Genomic DNA, 19,864 nt, shown 5'->3' with positions numbered 1-19,864 from the left:
TGCCCGAGGGTGGTTAAGAGTCAACCACATTGCTGTGGCTCTAGAATCACATATATTTCAGACCAGGCAAGGATGGCAGATTTCCTTCCTAAAAGTACATTAGTGAACTAGATGGGTTTTTCTGACAATTGACAATGGTTTCATGGATATCAGCAGAAGGGAGTCACAAGGGATTAAGATGGAAGAATTTAAAAACAATATGGAATTTCTTATCATAATCGAGAAATTTGGCAATTCCACAAATATATCATTTTCACAGTTGTGTGCCTGCATAGCAACCAAACATCCGGCACCGGCCATGCAGAACTTGGAACCTTTTTCCCCATATGCCCATGGCTATGCTACAAAAATTAATGGAAAAATTCACTCCAAAATGTGGCCAAACGGGCCATCTAAAATGGCGATTTGTAAAGCACTCTGGGACAATTGGGCAAGAACTAAAACAGTAGGCTGCAGCCTAAAAGACAGAGATAAATAGGCTGCAACTCAGGTGACTGAATACAGTATATGGGCCATCTCCAGGACAAAATGGACATTTTGGTCAAACTGGGTTGTTTACCAGACATAGGGGCGCCATAACACCTTATTCGGGGGGGCGAAGTGTGTAACCTACATGCCCCCAGCACCTACAGACATGGCTGGTGGGGACACACCCAGAGGTTGGTGTGGCAGCATCTAACTAGACTTTATCGATCAGGGTGATCAAATCCTGACGGAGTGATTGGCAACAGCCAAGAGGAGTGCGAAATCCAACAGGGTATGAAGGATGCTAGACTCTCTTTTTTTCTGACCCCACGAACGAGCTACAACAACAGTGACCATCGCCAGCAACGACCAGCATGAGGAGAGCCACCATACCCGAGAAGAAAGGAAGACCAAAGCCAGAGTGCCAGATCAGATCAAAGGACCAGACTACGCAGAGGGCTACCGAGACCAGCTCACGAGAAAGGCCAATATCTGCGTGGGTACTTGCCAGTCATGCAAAGATAAGTCAAGGGCTAGTATTGGACTTGAACTTTAGTATTTTCTGAAGGATAACATATTGTTAATTGGGTGGGTGATTATTGATTGTGTGTTTTAAATAAATATTGGTTGTACTGACAGAAGTCTAATTGCAATTCTTTGTCCATTGTATAAGGGTTAAAACAGACTGTGTGGCGGGCACAACAAATATTTTATTCTCACACTCCAACAGCAAAAGTTGGATTATGAGGGAGTTATTCAGCAGAAATGATAAGTTTTGTACAGTGTTAAAAATGCAGTTGCATCTCATTCAACAATGTCTAATTTTTTTCAAGAGCAAAAAAAAATGCTGCAAATAACTCTGGCAACATCTGCAGAGAAAGAAATAGGGTTAATGTTTCAAGTCTACGTGACTTCTTCAGATTCTAATTTTTTTCAAGTTTGTATGGCTTTAAAAGTCAGTTTTTCGTTTCTAATAGTTTGAATAGTTTCTAATGGTTTGAACACTGGTTACGTCACCAAACAACGCCACAGAGAATTAATGAACACCTGGCAGCATCTGTAAGGTCTGGATATTGCTCTTTGCTTTACAGAAACAATTATATGACCAAACACTGATAGTTTTTTTGCCATTAAATGTAGGTTATTCTATGGCACTCCTGTCATTGTTAACTTGCTTGCAAATTCATTCTCCAAGAGCAAAGTGACAGGAGAGTAATTTATTTGTTAACAAAGTTCATGTTGGACATCTAAAAAACCAACAGGAGATAGGAGGGGTTGGGGTTTGCCACATGCCATAGGAATGGTCAGACTCAATGGAGGGGTGGGTGTGAGAAGTTGGATGCCTAATGTATGGGGGTAGTTAGAGTTGGGGCTTGGCGTAGAGTCAGATCTTGTGGGAATGGAATGGAATTGCACTTGGGGCGTATATTTCTAACTGAATAGTAGGATGTCAGGTACAGTTAAGTCATGCTGGTTAGCACTCAAGTGAAGAACAACCACGTTAAGCAGTCAGGAAATCAATGGAATAAGCCTTTTCCTTCCCCATGGAAATTCCCTTTGTTTCTGTTTGGATCAGAGGTCCAGCACGTCTGAGTCTGTGCGACAACCAATTTAACTGGGATCACACTCTCGTTCTTCAGAATAATCTTAAAACCTGTGATGTTCCGAACATTAATAATATACTTGTCATCTGTTTTTCTCGGAGCAATTCTAGACTATGATAAATATTTGCTTAACAATTTGATGCTGTACATCTGTGAAAAGAAAAAAATCAAGCAATAACTGCAATATATTTCAAAGTAGCTACATCTAGCGACTAGCTGAACATCAATATGAAAGTTCCATTTGAAGGAGCATACTATAGCTGTTTGGATTGCTTATTGTTTTACCTGAGAATCCTTGTTTACATGTGCAGCTGAAAGACCCTGCAATGTTTTGACAGGTAGCATTGGGTGAACATGATGAATTGTTACATGCATCAATGGCAGTGCAGAATGTTCCATTGCCTGGAATTGGAAGAGAATTGGAATATTGGATTTTCAGATTGAAATGTTTACAGTAATCATAAATTCTGACTCTAATGTTCTTTAAATATCAGCAACATTACCCCTCAATAAACATAATGCTCTTGCTGGTTCATTCATAAATGTGAGCAATCACATAGCGTTAAAAAAATGCCTTGGAAATGAGCATTTGTCCACTGTGAAGTAGATGTAAACTTTAAAGGTAAGCAATTAGTATTCATCATCCTGGACCAATACTTTAGGTGTGTATCTTTACATTAAATGACCCTGAAATTCTGCCCTAGTTTTCTCAACCTACCTCAACTCTGACAGAATACAGTTAGAAATAGAGAAGATGATGTAAAAGTTAGAAACCTGCCATGAATGCAATTTCTCTGGGGTTTTGTCAGTTTCCCCAACCTTTCACTCCTGAGCAAAACCAATTGAGGAATTTGAGAGTCACCCTTTTTTACATTGGACTGGATTTTCAAGGCAATGGCAAAATTTAATTCAACAATGTCTAATTTTTTCACAAGCCAAAAAAACTAAATAATTCAGCAGATTTGGCATTATCTGCAGGTAAGGAAACAGCGTTAATGTTTCAAGTCCTAAGTCTTCAGATTCTAACTTTTTTCAAGTTTGTTACAGCAAGACTTATGGCTTTAATGGTCAGCTTTTGATTTCTAATGGTTCAAACTCTGTGGGTATTTCACCAAACAACGCCGCAGAGAATTAATGAATGCCTAGTAGCAACATCTGGAATCCCATGTTTGACTCTGCATCTGCAAGGTCTGGATATTGCTGTCTGCTTTACAGAAACAATTACATGATCGAACACTGACAGTTTTCTTGCCATTAAATGTAGGTTATTCTATAGCACTCTGGTCATTGTTAATTTGCTTGTAAGCTCATTCTCTAAAAGCAATGCCACAGGAGAGCAATCTGTTCATTAACAAAGTTTATGTTGGACATTTGAATAAAACAATAGGAAGTGGGGGACGTAGGAGTGGTCAGACCCAGGTGGGTATGGACAGTTGGACCTCTGACATATGGGAGCAGTTAGGTTGGGGAGTTGGCGTAGAGTCAGAACTTGGGGTACTGGATAGGAATTGCATTGGGGGGAATATTTCTAAGTGAATAATAGGATGTTAGGCACTGTTAGGTCATGCTAATTAATACTTGAACAAAGAACGACCAAGTTAACCAATTGGGAAACATATGGGAGGAAACTTCTCCCCCGTCCTTGGAGATTTACTTTGTTTTTCTTTGGAGCTAAGATCCAGCAGGTCTGGGCCCTGAATCTGCTGGTCCACTGCAAACCCATCTGATTGGAATTGCACTCCAGCTCCTCAGAATATTCAGGGTCACTGTTGCCTTACAATCTGTGACATTCCTAACATTAATAATATGTGATTTTCGAGGAACTATGCTAAAAGATAACAAATACTTGTTGAAAAGTTGATGCTGTGCAATATAAAAGTGGATGCAAAGTGTCACGGTAAATGCTTCACAAGCATCATCATCGGTCATTTATGTAGGTGTATGTTAATAATGACCTTACACTAATTGGCCCTGAAACTGTGCATTGGTTTTCCCCATCTCCTGGTGGGACGTTGTTGGAACATACAAGGAGATAATATAAATATCAGAAACTTGACATTAATGCAGCTTCTAAGGAGGTTTTGCCAGTTTCCCCACCTAAAACCAAATAGGAAAATCCAGGGTCACCATTTGTTACAATGGACCAGATTTTTTGCTAAATGGAGAAATGACATTGTTCATTGCTGACCTCAATCACAGCTGTCCATAGGATGGAATGTAGTATGTGGCATGACTTTCCCCTTTCCCAAAGTTGCTTTGAATCTTGTGTCCTTTCAAGGAGATTGCCAGGCCTTCGTCAATAGTAATGTCATCAAATGAATAAGTGGCCAATCACACAACAGTATTCTCACAGACACAAAACCAGAGGGATAGAACGCTAATCAACCTTAACTTTTAATTACATTTTACAGAGAGGGAATCTCTCTGTGGGATCTGCACATTGGATTAAGGTAGAAACCAAATATTAACAATAAGTTGATACTTAAAAATGTAACATAGAATTTATTATTGTGATGGAGAAATTTGGCAATTCCACAAATAAATAATCATTCTTTTAGCACATGACAGCAATGGCCCTCTATGCTGCACAGGTGTGTGCCTACACAATAACTCAAAATTTCTTATGGTGGTCATGCACAACTTAGTCTCTTTCAGATATCCTATGCTGCACTGAATGGGGCATCTGACAAAAATTGGGATTCCCACCAAGAGTGAAGGTAATCGGGATTCACTGGACCTGTCCCACTGGCACCGACTGGATTCCTGCCCAGACCAGCTGAGACCCAAGATTGTGCCATCCTGCTAAATGTAATACAATTAGTAGATTAGATGACCCGTTCAGCAGCCACCCTGCCGTTATGCAGCTCTCTGGCGGGAAATGCACTGGGTGGGCTTTGGTGCTGGTAATGACCAACATGGACCTGGCATGTTGAACCCCAAGTGTATTAAGTCCAGTGGCCATTTGTCCCTCTGCCACAACCAGGCTACAATGGGAGCATTATCTGGAACTGTCATCTGTGAAAAATTTGAAGTGGCCTGTCACCTGGCAGGATTTTAAGTCACAGCAGCATTCCATTCTGTATCAGGGATTTTCCTTTCTCCCTCTCAGATACTCCAGGTGTGAGCAGATCCCTTTGAAGTCCCCTGGTAGATTGGGGATGGGTGGGTTGGGGTTGTAGGGAGAGAGATGCTTCCCTTCTCCACAGCTGTTCACTCAGCCGCATTCTATACGCACAGCTGCTTTTACTTGAAATCCTAGAAAGCTGAAATCTTTTGCAACCCGTTCCACTCCATTGAAAACCTTTGATCTCGTTCAATTTCACAGTGCAGTGAAATAAGCTGACAATCAAAATCTATCAAATCAGCTGGAAGGGGGCACCATTTCAGTATTGGGAGGAGGGTAATCTGTCTGTGAGCGAGGTGATCAGAGCTGGCATGTTTCACCGAATGTATGAATTTACATCCATCAGGTAGGTGAATCCCACCTGGCCGATGCTGCCAGCACAGGGCCTTCCTATTTCCCCTTTAGCGGAAGCACTTAGTCTTAGAATGGGAGAATTCTGCGTAGCAGGTTTTTGTTTCGAAACACTGGACTATATGGTGGAAAAGTCACTGTTACCATCAACAGCCGTGTATGGTTTTTCCACCCGACATTAGCCTTTGCCAATATTGGAAAAATCCCAACTGCTTTCATAGCAATACATGTGATTTAAAAGATCAGTCTGTGATTTCTAAAGGTTTGAGCTCTGTGGTAATTCTACAGCAAAACTCAGGAGAACTATGCAATGCCTAGCAGTCATACATTTAACTGCATCTGCAGAGTCCAGAGGTTGCTGTCAGTTTCAGAGAAATAAAGACTCAGTTTAAACATTGACAGTATAGTTGCCATTCATTGTGCATAATTCAGGCCATTCTGCAGCACTCCTATCATTGTTAATTTGCTTCCAATCGGATTCTCTCGGAGCAATGACACAGGAGACTGTGGTTGGAATTCTACTGCCTCTCCCACCTCAGAATGGGGGGTGAGGGTCGCAGGATTGAGATCTCTGTTGACCTCAGGTGGGATTTTACAATCTCACCCGAGTGAGGTGATAAAATCCTGCCCTAGGAGTTTGTCAACAAAAGTTTACTTTGGATATCTGAAAAAACAACAATTTAGGCAATTACTGCAATATCTTAAAGACTGACTACATCTTGGGCTGCAAAGTTTAATTTAAATAAGTATCTAATAGCTGATATACTGTTTTATCTGTGAATCTGTTGTTATGCTTGCAGCTGACACTCCCTGCTGTGTTACTGCAGGCAGTATTGGATGAACATCATGAACTGCCACATTTACTAGTGGTAGCTCAAAACATTCAATTGCTGACATTTAAAAGAGAAATGGAGCATTGATTTTTGTACTGAAATGTTTACCTTAATCACAAATTGTTACTTTTCCTATGTTTTTGAAATTTTAGCAAACAATGAACATGATACTCTTGATGGTTAATTCTAGAAGGTACCAACTTCATAGTGAGTTAAAAATACTTAAAAATTAACATTTATTACTTTAAAAATAGATGCAAGCCCATGAAGATAACCACCTGCATGCTTCATCATGGGCTATTTCTTTATGAATGTGTTAATAGCATCCTTACACAAAGTTTCTCTAAAATTCTGGCTGAGGCCTCTCAGCCTCCTGCAACTCTAGCTGGAGACTGGCAAAAAGTTCAAGAAGATAATGTCAACATGAGAAACCTGCCAATGATGTAGGGGGCGATTCTACCAAAGTGCTGAACTGGCAACAAAACTGGTCAAGATAGTGCCAGTTCTGACAGGTCAGCTTCTCACCTGAATCTCTGCACTCTGTGGAGGTCCCCATCCTGAATGTCATTAAAAACACAGGGGGTGGGGCCTATTCACACCAAAGTTTGACAGTTCTGGAACTCTGCGCATGTGCAGTGGCCCCAAACTGTCAAACTCTTGTTTGCTGGCCAGCTCAATCGCTGCCCGGCTCGGGATCCCCACAGTGCTGCTCCGCCAGCAACACCTCCATCCCCCCATGGTCCAATTGCGGCCCCCACAATGATTCCTGGGCCAGCCCCCGCATCCGGAGTGCCCCGATGCCCAGGCCCCCACCCCCCAGCAGACCTCACCTGCTGACACCCCCCCTCCCCGCTGACCTCCCCTCGGGGGTCAGACCGCCCAAAGGCAGGCCCCCGTCACCCCCCCAATTGCTGCCGTCCCTCCATCCCAGACCAATCCCAATGCAGAGAGGCAGCGGGACCCCCCACCCCCACCGATTGTCCCCAGGCATCACCCACAATTGGCCCCGCCACCTTGGCACTGCCCAAAGCCTAATGGCCTGTGCCAAGGTGCCCCCTGGGCATGGGCACTTTGCCCCTTGGGCAGTGCCAGGAAGCACAGGCTTCCTGTGCAACCCCCTGCTGCTCAACTTCCTGGGGGCCCCCGATTGCGCCCTCCCCCTTCATTCCGGTGGGGTCTCCAGCTAGCTCTCCAAACGTGGCGAGCTAGTCTGAACCCTGCCAGAATGAAGTACTCCTGGCGAGGTGGGAGATTCGATCAGGGCCTGAAAGGTCCCGATAATTAGCAAATATACATATTTAAAATAGATTTTTAAAAATTCAAATTATTTACCTGCCTTCCTGCCAGTTTCCAGCATGGTCTGGCAGGCGACTTCTCACTGGGTCTGGGAAATGCGCATGCATTCCCCGCGCATGCACAAATCCCCATTCAAGGCTGCAGACGCGCATCTTCTGGCCGGATCTGCCAGAAAAGTGGCAAGCGCAGGTGGGAGAATTGCGGCTGTAGTTTCCCAGGGGATTTTATCAGCCCTCAGCCCCACCTTGAAGCAAATGTGTCCATTATTTGTTCAATTCATTTATATTTTACTCATCTTGTTCTGTAGCATTTGAGGTGGCTCCCTACAAGGACTCTCATCCTCTTGGTTTGGTGTTCTCTGAATGTATGTACTGTAAATATGACACGCTACACCGGACCGGATTATATGCTCAATGGCAAAGTTTTACCGCTTGCTGCCAAGTTCGAAAACGGATACCCGAAAGGATCTAATGATCTGTCGCATGATTTTCCCATTTTCCAATGATAGTTTGAATTTGGTTCAATTATTTAAGAAATCTCAATAATTATACAAAAAATATATATGTAATTACATCACTTGTTATTCACATTGCATTTACCTGAAAATCCTGAGTTGCAGGTACAAGTATAACTTCTCACAACATTGGTACATGTTGCATTTGGAGAACACGAGTTCTCACCTTTACATTCATCTATATCTGTTAGGAAATATGAGTGAAATTGTCTGAGAAACAGATATAAGAAACATAAGAAACATAAGAAATAGGAGCAGGAGTAGGCCATCTGGCCCCTCGAGCCTGCCCCGCCATTCAATAAGATCATGGCTGATCTGTTGTGGCTCAGCTCCACATTCCCGCCCTCTTCCCATAACCCTTAATCCCCTCTCTTATCAAAAACCCATCAACCCGCGTCTTAAAAATATTTAGCGAGGTAGCCTCCACCACTTCAACGGGCAGAGAATTCCAGAGATTCACCACCCTTTGAGTGAAGAAGTTCCTCCTCAACTCCGTTCTAAACCGCCCCCCCCTTTATTTTGAGGCTGTGCCCCCTAGTCCTACTGTCCTTTCTGAGCGGGAAGAGTCTCTCCACCTCTATCCTATCCATCCCATTCATCATCTTATACGTCTCAATGAGATCTCCCCTCATTCTTCTAAACTCTAACGAGTACAAGCCTAGTTTATTCAGCCTCTCCTCATAGCTCAACCCCCTCAACTCTGGCATCAGCCTAGTAAACCTCCTCTGCACTCCCTCCAAGGCCAAAATATCCTTGCGTAAGTACGGCACCCAAAACTGCACACAGTACTCCAGCTACGGCCTCACCAATGTACATTTTTGCTTAATATATTTGAAAGAGAAGCATTAAATGTTGGTTACCAGAGCACTGTTTGCCATTTCCAGTCAATCCAGTGGGACAGGCACCACAACCCTCAGAAGAAGAGCAGTTTACTCCTGGGAAACAGCTGATAGCCTGACAGCGATCAATTGCATTTTGACAGTAACTACCAGTGAATCCAGGTGTGCAATCACAAGCAGCTATCTGTAGAAAAGTAAAACACAATTTTTTTCATGAGGAAATTGAGTTTAGTATTTTTAAATAAAACAAAGTGCAGGCTTATATGAATGCACAAGTTGCTGATTCAGTGCTGAGTTATAATATACCCTGATTTCATGTCAACGCAGGAACACTGAATAGATATGCTAAGGTGGGATGTGACTACCTTTCCGAGAAGTAAAGAAAAAACAAGGATGTCAGAATTGATAAGACGTCTTGAGGTGTTTTCCTGAGCAATAACCCATGACTGAAATATGGTGCACTTCTGCTGCTGGGGCTGTTCTAACAGTTAGATCTGGCCCAATGTTGTTCTATATCCAGTATCCCTGGAATAACAGAATGCAAGCTACCTGAGCTGATTCTACACACACATCTGCAACTCGCTTTAGAGCTAAAGGAAAAAAAGTACAGCTTAGCTCAAAAATAATCAAATTAATTTTCCTGATTCAACTGAATGATGTAAGTGCATTGAAGCGTCTCCGTGTGCACCAAAATAATATGCTTAAAATTTTCTTGTCATCCAATATAAAATATTTCACTGCTATAGGGAGTAAAGATCTTTTGTGTATGCTATTATAGAATATGGAACAACTCTGTAACTAACAGCAGTTTAATATATGCATACAGGTTACAAACAAATCTTTGACGTTTGCTGTACCCAAAGCACTGTGATTTTTTTCCTCCCAGGTCTCTGCAGTAGATTTTGAAGGTATGGCAGCATATTGATTATGTTACTGGTCTAGCAATCCACAGATCTGAATGAATGATCCAGAAATATGAGTTCAAATTCCACCACGTCCAAAGGAAAATTAAAATTTGGTTAATTAAATAATCTGAAAGAATAGGTATTATATAAGCTATCATTATATTGCTTATAATGACCAAAAAGACTGTCACAAAATCCTATTGCCAAAATCTTGCTGCTGTTCAAGCCAGAAGGATCTGATGGTTCTGCCCAGGGTGCATCCCACTGCGTGTTCCCTGATGGCAAGGGGTGCATTCAATGGGAAACCTCATTGACAATGTCCGGACCATAAGATCCCACTGTCAACAAACAGCAGGCTATCTCCTGCCGCCATGAAACACGTTGCATAGTGAGAGAAAAATCCCACCCTGTGTCAATGCAACAATTCTCTTAGGATGGAAATCTACATTTCTTATCAGTGACTCCAGATGCACAGCATTGTGGGTCTCTTTAAATTTCTCTCTCAAAGGGCCCATCAAACCACCACAAAAAACATGAAGAAAAATGACGGATACACTACCTGGCATCTATCTGGGCATCTGAAATGATAAAGGCGCAATTGGCTCTTTCAACCCTGAACAGTTAACAGGTCAATAACTACGAGGAGGAACTTGTGCCAAAATTGGTGGGCTGCCCCATACAGTAATTAAGCAACAACCTGACAGTCCTAGAAGAATCATACCTTTTCGTTAATGTCCCAGACACTAGCATTAACATCCATGAGAATGTGTTATTCCACCGGCATAAAGGACTCACCAGATGTGGCAATAACATAGAATTGAGAAAACGTGACCTGCAGCATTAACTATGGAGCTCATGAAGACTCAAGGCATCAGATCAAACATGGAAAAGCAAACTTCCTGCTGATTACCACCTACCATCTTCCTTCTGTTAGTGAATCATCCTCTAATTTGAACATCATTTAGTTTGTTTCATCACTCCTGAATTCTTATTCCTTGGAATCCAAGTACCATTCTAGTAAATCTAAACTACGCTGCCTCCAAGGATGAATATAGCCTTCACATAGTGTGGTGCGCAAAACTGATTGCAGAATTCCAGGTGTGGCCTAAGCAGGGTTTTGGATTTTATTTCTCTAAAGGGAAAGTACATTGTTCTCCTTGGAGCAAGATTATGACAGGTATAAGATTATGCAAGATTTGGATAAGGTAGACAAAGAAATCAATCTCATTGATTGATAGTTGAAGACTGAGGGAAACAAATTAAGATTTTGGTAGGGGATGCAGAGGCGCTGTGAGGAAGGATTTTTAAAATTTAGCAAGTGGTAATAACCTGGAACACACTGCTCATGAGGAGGCACAAGTGGAAACAATTAATGATTCCAAAAGGAAATTAGAAGGGAACTCCAAGGAAGTAAATCTGTAGGGTCCAGGGATCAAGCAGGGGAGCAGGATTGACAGGATTGCTCCAAAATAGAGTTGTCTCCATCTGTGCAGTAAATGACCATATGGTCTCAATCTTATGCAGCACTAACTGAGATCCTTGCTCTCCTGGCTAAAACATCAGTGGTGAGGCTGCCCATGATGCTAATGGTTGCTCTGCAGCAACTGAAAGGGAGGCATGGTGGCACATTGGCTAGCACTGCTGCCTCACAGCGCCAGGGACCCGGGTTGATTTCCAGCTTGGGTGATTGTGCAGACTCCGCACATTCTCCCCATATCTACATGGATTTCCTCCGAATGCTCCAGTTTCCTCCCACACTCCAAAGATGTGTGTGTTAAGTGGATTGGCCACGATAAATTGCCCCTTTGTGTAATTTGTAGTATCAGAGTAAATACATGGGGTTACAGGGATAGCCGGGATGGGATTGTTGTCACTCCAGGTTCGATGGGCTAAATAATTTCCTTCTGCAGTGTACAGATTTTATGTAAGCTGGAAGACATATTAACTGCTTTCAGGCGAGAGTTCTACTTTTCTCTTGGAGGAAGTCCCACCTTAAAGTGTTGCCAATGAATAGGATGACTAGCAGTCCTGTATTCTTCTGGTGGCAGCAATGACCATAGCTGCAACAACAGTGATAAAGAGGAGCTCAGACTCAGAAGGCAGTCCAGGGTATTGCCGCATACCTGGCTGAACTTTGATCAACTATTTAAAGTCTTCAAGAGGCCCAAGGAGGCTGGAAGGGACAGGCTATCTGATGCCTCCAACTCTCACTGCCCACAACATGTCAATACAGCTGTTGACATGTTGTGGGCAGATGAAAAGGTTGTGGCAGGCCGTGGGTAGCATTTTATGTGTCCCCCCCTGCCTTCATACTCAAAGGCTGAGAGCCGGGGGAGACGGCTATAATGCTCATCCTTATAAAATAATTCACGTCTGCATACAGAAAGGCCTGGATAACATTCAGGTTGAGTAGTAAATAACATTCACAACATACCAGTGCCAAGCAATAACAAGAGAAACTTTAACCACCTCCCTTTGATATTCAATGGCATTGCCATTGTCGAATCCACCACCATCAAGTTCCTGGGGTGTTCACTATTGACCAGAAACTTAAATGGAACAACCACATAAACCCTGTGGCTGCAGGAACAGGTTAGAAGCTGGCACTTGTGCAGCAAATGTCTCACTTCCTGACTCCCCAGAGTAATTTCACACTCTACAAGGCATGTCAGGAGAGTGATGGAATGTTAGAAATCATAGAAAGAAAGAAATCAAAGAAACCCTACAGCACATCAAGTCTGCACAGACCAAAGACCCTACCCCGATATCCCTAAACACATACCCATTAATCCCTCTAACCTAAGCATCTCAGGACACCAAGGGGCAATTTTAGCATGGCCAATCAACCTAACTCGCACATCTTTGGACCGTGGGAGGAAACCGGAACACCCAGAGGAAACCCACACAGACACGAGGACAATGTGCAAACTCCAAACAGAGTGATCCAAGCCAGGAATCAAACCCAGGTCCTTGGAGCTGTGAAGCAGCAGTGCTAACCACTGTGCTACCGCTGCCATTCATTGTGTGCAGCTCCAACAACACTCCAGAAATCAGCAGCACTGAAATTCAGAGAATGGAAGGCAGACACTTTTTGCAGATTTGTTCCTAGTCTTGCTATCAATTTTATTTGGATTGAAATTAAAAATCCTTAGCAATATTTTCCAGGTGATTGGAATATAAAAACTGGAGCAACGTGTTGATGAACTGACTGCTGATTTGCTGTGAGCCGGATCGTTTTTGCTGGCATGGAATAGTTTCATCCCAGGATTGGCTAGGTAGAGAAGGGTTTGGTAAGGGATATGGTAATTTAGATTTAAGATGAAAGAGAGGTAAAATTGTGAGGCACAATATCTTCCACGTTTCCTGACACTGGAGTGACTAGGCTGCTTCAGAACCCCATTGTAAATATTTAGGGTTCACCAGTTTAACTGCTTTTCATATTCTACCATTAGTATTGTAGCTCAATATGATGATACTAAAGTTGTTGGTAGATCACTCAGTTGTATCTATCTATATTTTTGATTTGCATACTCACATAGACAGAAGAGCCATTGTTTCGAGTAGTTTCATTGGTAAGGCATGTTCCATTCTCACTACAGCCACATATCACCAACTGGGGTGTAATAACTGAAGACAGGTTATTGGACCCGACTGCTTCGATTTCTAATGTAATCACACTTATGGTCTTTGGATGCCAGGTCAAAGTTCCATTTCCTGTTGAGTTTTAAAAAAATTAAAGGCATTGTTAAAACTGATGGGTTTTTAACAAAATAATTTCACTTGTTACTCACTTTATAAATGCAAATAATTGGTTGTGGCTAAATGAATAAAACTGCGCCAAAGATTGCTAAAACATCAAATTTATTCCACTGAATGAGGAAATACTAAGCAAGCTCGAGTAAATTTTATACATCAGATAGTTAATAACCTAATCTGTAGATTCTCTAAAATATTATAATGTCAACTTTATAATTAGTTTTCCTTTTAACAGTGAAATGTACCTGGTATGGTAACAACTTATCATTCAAAGCAGAATAATTTTAATCAAGGCACTTAACCACCCACAAGTTTGTTATCTACCACAACTGCTATTGAATGTACACAGACTTTGGCTGATGATAGTTTACTAACACACTTAGAAGTTTGTTACAAGGATAGTAATTATCCTTGAAGAGGAGTAGCTCCTCCTGAATCAGTGTGAATACATGCACTGTTCTATCTGTTACTTAATTCTCTGTACTATGATGTCCAATTCATGAGACATTTCATGCTATAAACTCATCTTTACTAGTAACTCTGATGAAAATCATCCAGGCTCAATTTACTCAGAAGCATTGTATGAAAGGCATATTGAGCTAAGCTAGATTCGAAAACAATGAGCTTGTTTTTATAAGCCACAATATTTTGAAATGAACACCATGCTTGGAAATACATTACCATAGTATTCTTGGTCTCGTAATGTGCTGACACAGAATACTTCTAAAGTCTGCCGAGCTAAAGAAAACACTAACTTTATTGAGAACCATCTTACAGTAGCTTTATTTTGCCATGAAGTTCAACAAGAGAGAGCAATGTCATGAGACGCTGCATCACTTCCAGTGGTGGTGAATACTGTATATTGTTAGAAGTCACACACAGTTAGAATTAACCCCTTATAATTCACCGTCCCCCCCCCCCCAATCAATTTTTTCATTCTCCCCATTATATTTCAATTACCTGTTACATTCAGACCATTGCTCGTGTAAGTGCGAAATGTGGTATTATTTCCTGTTGCCTTGTAGTAAAAAATTACTTTCTGAGACAATTCTGCACTAATCACAAGTGGTCCTTCAATCTCAGGTGGAAATGAATCTAAAGTAAGATGAGAATGTTAGATGAATGATTAAATACTGACAAATAGCCAGATGTTAAATTCTTATGAGTAGAACGTCAATAATGCTAGGCAGGTACAAAACAACACAAAGATTTTAGAACAAAATAGCTACTTTCCAGCTAAACAGTACCTGTTCAAGATGTGAGGCTTATAAATAAATGTCAGCCCAGATATGAATAGGGAGGTTTTTGTTTTCTATCTTAAACAGATACATGGTAAGCTATGATTCCTTATTTTAGAAGGTAATAATTGCTTACTTAGTATTTTGTTGTCTTCTTGAAATTCTGTATTTCTTGTTGCTGTAGACAATCCAATCTCTGTTTGTCCTGTACTTATTGCATCAAAAATGCATTGAGTGTTACCATTGCACTCCTTGGCCACCATGCTGTACAACTCCTTGTTCTGTTGTTGGAGATCATCCAGAAAGCGAGGTGTAAATGAATTGTTTGGAGTGGGTTTTTCAACAAATGAATTGTTGAAAATGGAACTGTCCGAGGGCACTTCCCCTGTTGGTCAACGTAATGACATGAGCAATGGATTAGGTTGATGGATATCTCATGTTGCATGCCCGACATAATGAAAAGAATAAAAGGCTATGAAGAAAGCTGTACTGTCCACGTGCAAATTTCTGCCCACATTCAAGAATTTTGTGTAGCAATACATTGTGTTTTAAATAACTTTATTTTCCATTCATACTTTTCAAATCAAATGTTACTCAATCTAATTACAAGCTGAGATTATTATTATTCCTTCACTTTTTTCCCCGATCACCTTTGTCCTATGAGGAAAAGGAAGAAATAAACTTGCATCAGAGATCAGTTAGTGAACTAATCACAATGGTTTTTCCAATCCTGAAGAAAAGAGTGATTAGTGGACGCTATCAAGTATTTCAGTGCTGGATGGGCATGAACTATTCCTTCCCCAGGTGGTTGTGGAAAGTATAAGAAAGTGCTATCTATTTTGACAAGGGATGCTTCTTTTCACATGTGAACTCTCATGTATTTTTACTATCTGTTTTACTATCTGTCACTATCTAGATACTGTAGTGAACAACCACTCTAGTATACTGGTCAACTTTCATAGGGGAAACAATCAATTGTCTTAGAATGCCACCATCATCAAGTCATTTATTTATTTTCTCCTGAACAACCAGTTATAGAGCGGATTTCTTATCATGTGTGAAGAATATTACACTCAAAATGTATTTATTAGTGACAAGTAAAGCAATTAAGTTACTGTGAAATCCCCCTGGTCACCACACTCTGGCACCTGTTTGGGTCAATGCACCTAACCAGCACATCTTTCAGAATATGAGAGGAAACCGGAGTACCCAGAGGAAGCCCACACAGACATGGGGAGAATGTGCAAACTCCACATGGACAGTGACCCAAGCCGGGAATCGAACCCAGGTTCTTGGCACTGTGAGGCAGCAATGCTAACCACTGTGCTACAATGCTGTCCAAAGCAATGAAGAAGACATGATTAAAGGTAGGAAATCCATTTTCCTTTTATATTTCTACATACCTTTTTATTAATAGAAAAGATATTTGGGGATTAAATTTGTTTTGTGCTTGGCACAAAGCAGGTGATGGAGAATCAGCAAACCAATTTGCTTTTCCATTTCCACCTACGAGACAAGACTTAACTTTAGCCTCATTTAGGAGTTATTGGTATTGAAAAGTTGATATAATCACCAGAAAACTCAAACTCGGGCCCTAGTGGGATCAGTTTAAAGCTAAAACATGCCACTCCTGCTTTAAACCTGTTTGTTAAGTATTATAAATTTAGGATTTTTAAAAAAAATCAGTCAGTTCCCAATCAAGATATGGAGAATTACAGTCAGGAGATATGTGGAAGTCAATGAGTGGAATAGAGAATGTTTTTTTCATACTTCATTTTCTTCTCTCCAGAAAGTGCTGATTGCTGTTGATGTATAAATCCAGAACACTTCAGAAATTCAATTCAAATAGCTATCCTCGATAATGTTGGCAACTTAGTAGTGTTAGGAACCAGATGAGAAACAGCAAGATATATTATGGAGTTAGCCTAGGCCCCCAACTATTTTTGATTTTGGCATTAGTGTGAGTATAAGTAAGGTGTTTCACCCCAGATATGATTCTAGTGACTCACTAGAAAGCTTTATTAAAACAAAGAAAACAAAAACTGCTTGAAAATCTCAGCACATCTGACAGCATCTGTTGAGAGAGAGAGCAGAGCCAGCATTTCGAGTCTAGACGATTCTTGGAGTAGGCGAGAGGCAGAGCATAGGAGAGTCCATTGATCTCAGGCAGGATGTTATGGTTTTGGGACGAATGAGGCTGTAAAATCCCACCCATAATCTCAAGCAGGTTCCGAAGCTTCAATTTACAGAGAGAGAGAGGGAGAGATAAAGAGCTCTTTTCAAATTCAAACTATTCAAACTCCCGCTTCCTCTGTAAGCCTAGCTCCACCCATACACATAATTTTTTTTGTCAATAAATCTAATCAAACCCTACTCTGAAACCCCAGAAAACAACTGAAACAAAACAATACTGCATTAGCCCAGATTAAAACAATTAGGAGCAACTAACCTTCTCCAAAATCAGAAGGTGGGCAGCAGGTGTGGACAATCAGCATCGTAATCAGAGTTGAAGTATGATACAAAACATTCACCAGAAACATGATATAAAATATATTTCATAAAGGCACTGTATCATCACATTAGACAATAGACTCCGACATGCCAAATCCAACCCTGACTCGCTCAATAATTATATCATGCAAACATTCCACCAGAGGTTGTTGAATAAAATCAGTAGCACCAATCCTAACAATTTCTCTCACTCCACCCAGTCACACGGTAGCAAGGTTAACTGTAGGAACGCTACTACTCTCCCAGTTGAGATTTTGATCAGCATGGACTCGTAATAGAACCTACACTTTCCTGGTCATTAGATGATTCATTTACATTCCTCTTTAATAGACGGAGAGAACTGGGGGAACCAATCTCATTGTTACAAAATAAATTACAAAATAACCACTGCATTCTGAGAACAGCTAGCTACATTATAATAAACCAAATTGTCAATGGTACTATGATGAGATTCATCCCAACTGCTACGAATAGGCTATGTAACAGACAGTTGGGATTGTTTATTGCCTTGAATGGATATACAAGAATTGTGTTTTTTAAGAACAGCTGTGTTAATTTCTGGAAGTTTCACATTAGGGTATGTTATATCTAATCATCAGGGACGTCCTGCAATTTTGGTACCTTGGCCAAAACTAAAGATAAGCATTGTAGCCAAGGGTAGTTTTTGTTTAATGCAACCTCATGCAGCATCACAGGCAGAAAATTTTGTCTTAGTGTTTTATGATTAATAAACTATTTTGGTTTCGCTATCACTGCTCGGTCTTCATCAGAATCTTTTCTTACCCACACAATATCCTCCATAAAAATCCCTCCCAACATGATTTTTTTAGCAATGTTAGATGATAAATGAATTAATTAATTACAATTCATATGTTGTCAATTACTTTCACAATACCTTAGTTGACAATGAACAATTAAATGTCTGGACAGACCACAACTGCAAAATGTGTGAAACAAACAAAAACTTTGTGGTTTCAACAGACAAAATCTTCCCCCGTACATAAATGTAAGCCATGTTTTTACATAGCTGAACTATTACTTCATAATTATTGAACTCACAAGTTTTTCCATAATCGAAAATTGTAGATTCCTTGCTGTTAATTGGAATAGCAGAGCCATTAGGCATTGTAAAGTCATCATTTTGATCGCCATTCCATATACCTACAAGCAAACAAAGAAATTAAATAAATTTGTAATCAGTATAGATTTTGACTCTGTTACAAAAATGTGACAGAAGGTGCTTTGAAAGACTGCAAATTTCCCAATTACAGTCTGAACTGATTCACCTTCCTTTTTAACATTATAAATGTTCCAGGCAGCCATCTATTGAATTAAATTGCCAAGTCATTTGCATTTCCATGTGCAGCAATGAAAAAGCTCTGGATTTTTTTTAAGTTTATTTATTAGTCACAAGTAAGGCTTACTTTAACACTGCAATGAAGTTATTATGAAATTCCCCTAGTCGCCACACTCTGGCACCTGTTTTGGATCAATGCACTTAACCAACGCAGCTTTCAGACTATGGGAGGAAACCAGAACACCCAGAGGAAACCCATGCAAATACAGGGAAAACGTGCAAACTCCAAACAGAGTGTGACCCAAGTCAGGAATCGAACCCAGGTTCTTGGTGCTGTGAGGCAGCAATGCTAACCACTGTGCCATTGTGCCGCCCACTAAGAGAAAAGTAAAGGAAATTGGAAAGAAAGAATATTTTAGAACCAAAGAACTGAAGCTGTGAAGTAGAATGAGGAGCTTGGGGGTGGGGGCAGAGAAGGAGGGGGGTGGTCGCGTATCTGCAAAAACCCTTTTTCATTCAACAGAGCCTTGGATAATTTTAAGGATCTTTATATATGTTTCTGACAATTATTGCATTGTGTAGTTTGTCCATTACACCTTCAGTTGAATCAACCCAAAAGATAAAGTCAGGTAATTCCCAGGTGGAATTGTAGAATGATAATGTGATAAATAAATTACACTTGTTGCATTTCCTTCTACAAGAATAATGTATAGGTTCTTCACAGAAACACCTTCCTGGAAATCCTCACACAAGTGCTGCAGTGGAATTGCCCACAAAGTTCAAACTTCAAATGTGCAATTACCCTGCAGTGGGAACTATCCAAAATTTCAATTTAAATTGGAGACTTCAAAAGGTTCCAGCTTGCTTGGCAAAGTTGTTACTCAGGAAAAATTAGAATGATTAAATGACTCCTCAGTGTTCTACTGACCTAAACATCAAAAAGCCTCCCAACTCCTGACCACACCCCACTCACCCCGACTATCCTCCCAACCACCTGATTCCCTGACTGCCCAACTACCCCTTCCACCGACCAATTGACCACCCCTAACTGACCACCCCAACCTCTGCTCACTGACTAGTGAACTCCTCAGCCATTCCACCTTACCCACTTACCTGGTGCACTTACCTTCT

At 41.0% G+C, this 19,864-nt stretch overlaps 1 protein-coding gene across 1 annotated transcript in view; it reads right to left on the bottom strand.

The window, feature by feature from the left end:
* The window catches only part of LOC145341249 (uncharacterized), a 326,614-nt gene that overhangs the window by 33,200 nt on the left and 273,550 nt on the right, over nucleotides 1-19,864 (bottom strand). The window contains exons 113-119 of the mRNA XM_080186176.1: nucleotides 18,496-18,597; nucleotides 15,062-15,310; nucleotides 14,648-14,782; nucleotides 13,467-13,645; nucleotides 9,048-9,210; nucleotides 8,273-8,371; nucleotides 2,355-2,471 (exon numbers count right to left, since the gene is read on the bottom strand). Of these exons, the coding sequence (XP_080042302.1) occupies nucleotides 2,355-2,471; nucleotides 8,273-8,371; nucleotides 9,048-9,210; nucleotides 13,467-13,645; nucleotides 14,648-14,782; nucleotides 15,062-15,310; nucleotides 18,496-18,597 (1,044 nt within the window). The remainder of the gene's footprint in view (nucleotides 1-2,354; nucleotides 2,472-8,272; nucleotides 8,372-9,047; nucleotides 9,211-13,466; nucleotides 13,646-14,647; nucleotides 14,783-15,061; nucleotides 15,311-18,495; nucleotides 18,598-19,864) is intronic.

The sequence above is a fragment of the Carcharhinus amblyrhynchos genome, chromosome 3 (genome assembly GCF_965287045.1).
Source record: "Carcharhinus amblyrhynchos chromosome 3, sCarAmb.v2.hapA, whole genome shotgun sequence".
Taxonomy (NCBI): domain Eukaryota; kingdom Metazoa; phylum Chordata; class Chondrichthyes; order Carcharhiniformes; family Carcharhinidae; genus Carcharhinus; species Carcharhinus amblyrhynchos.
Note: the sequence above shows the minus strand (reverse complement) of the source record. Positions and strands in the feature narration are given on the sequence as shown.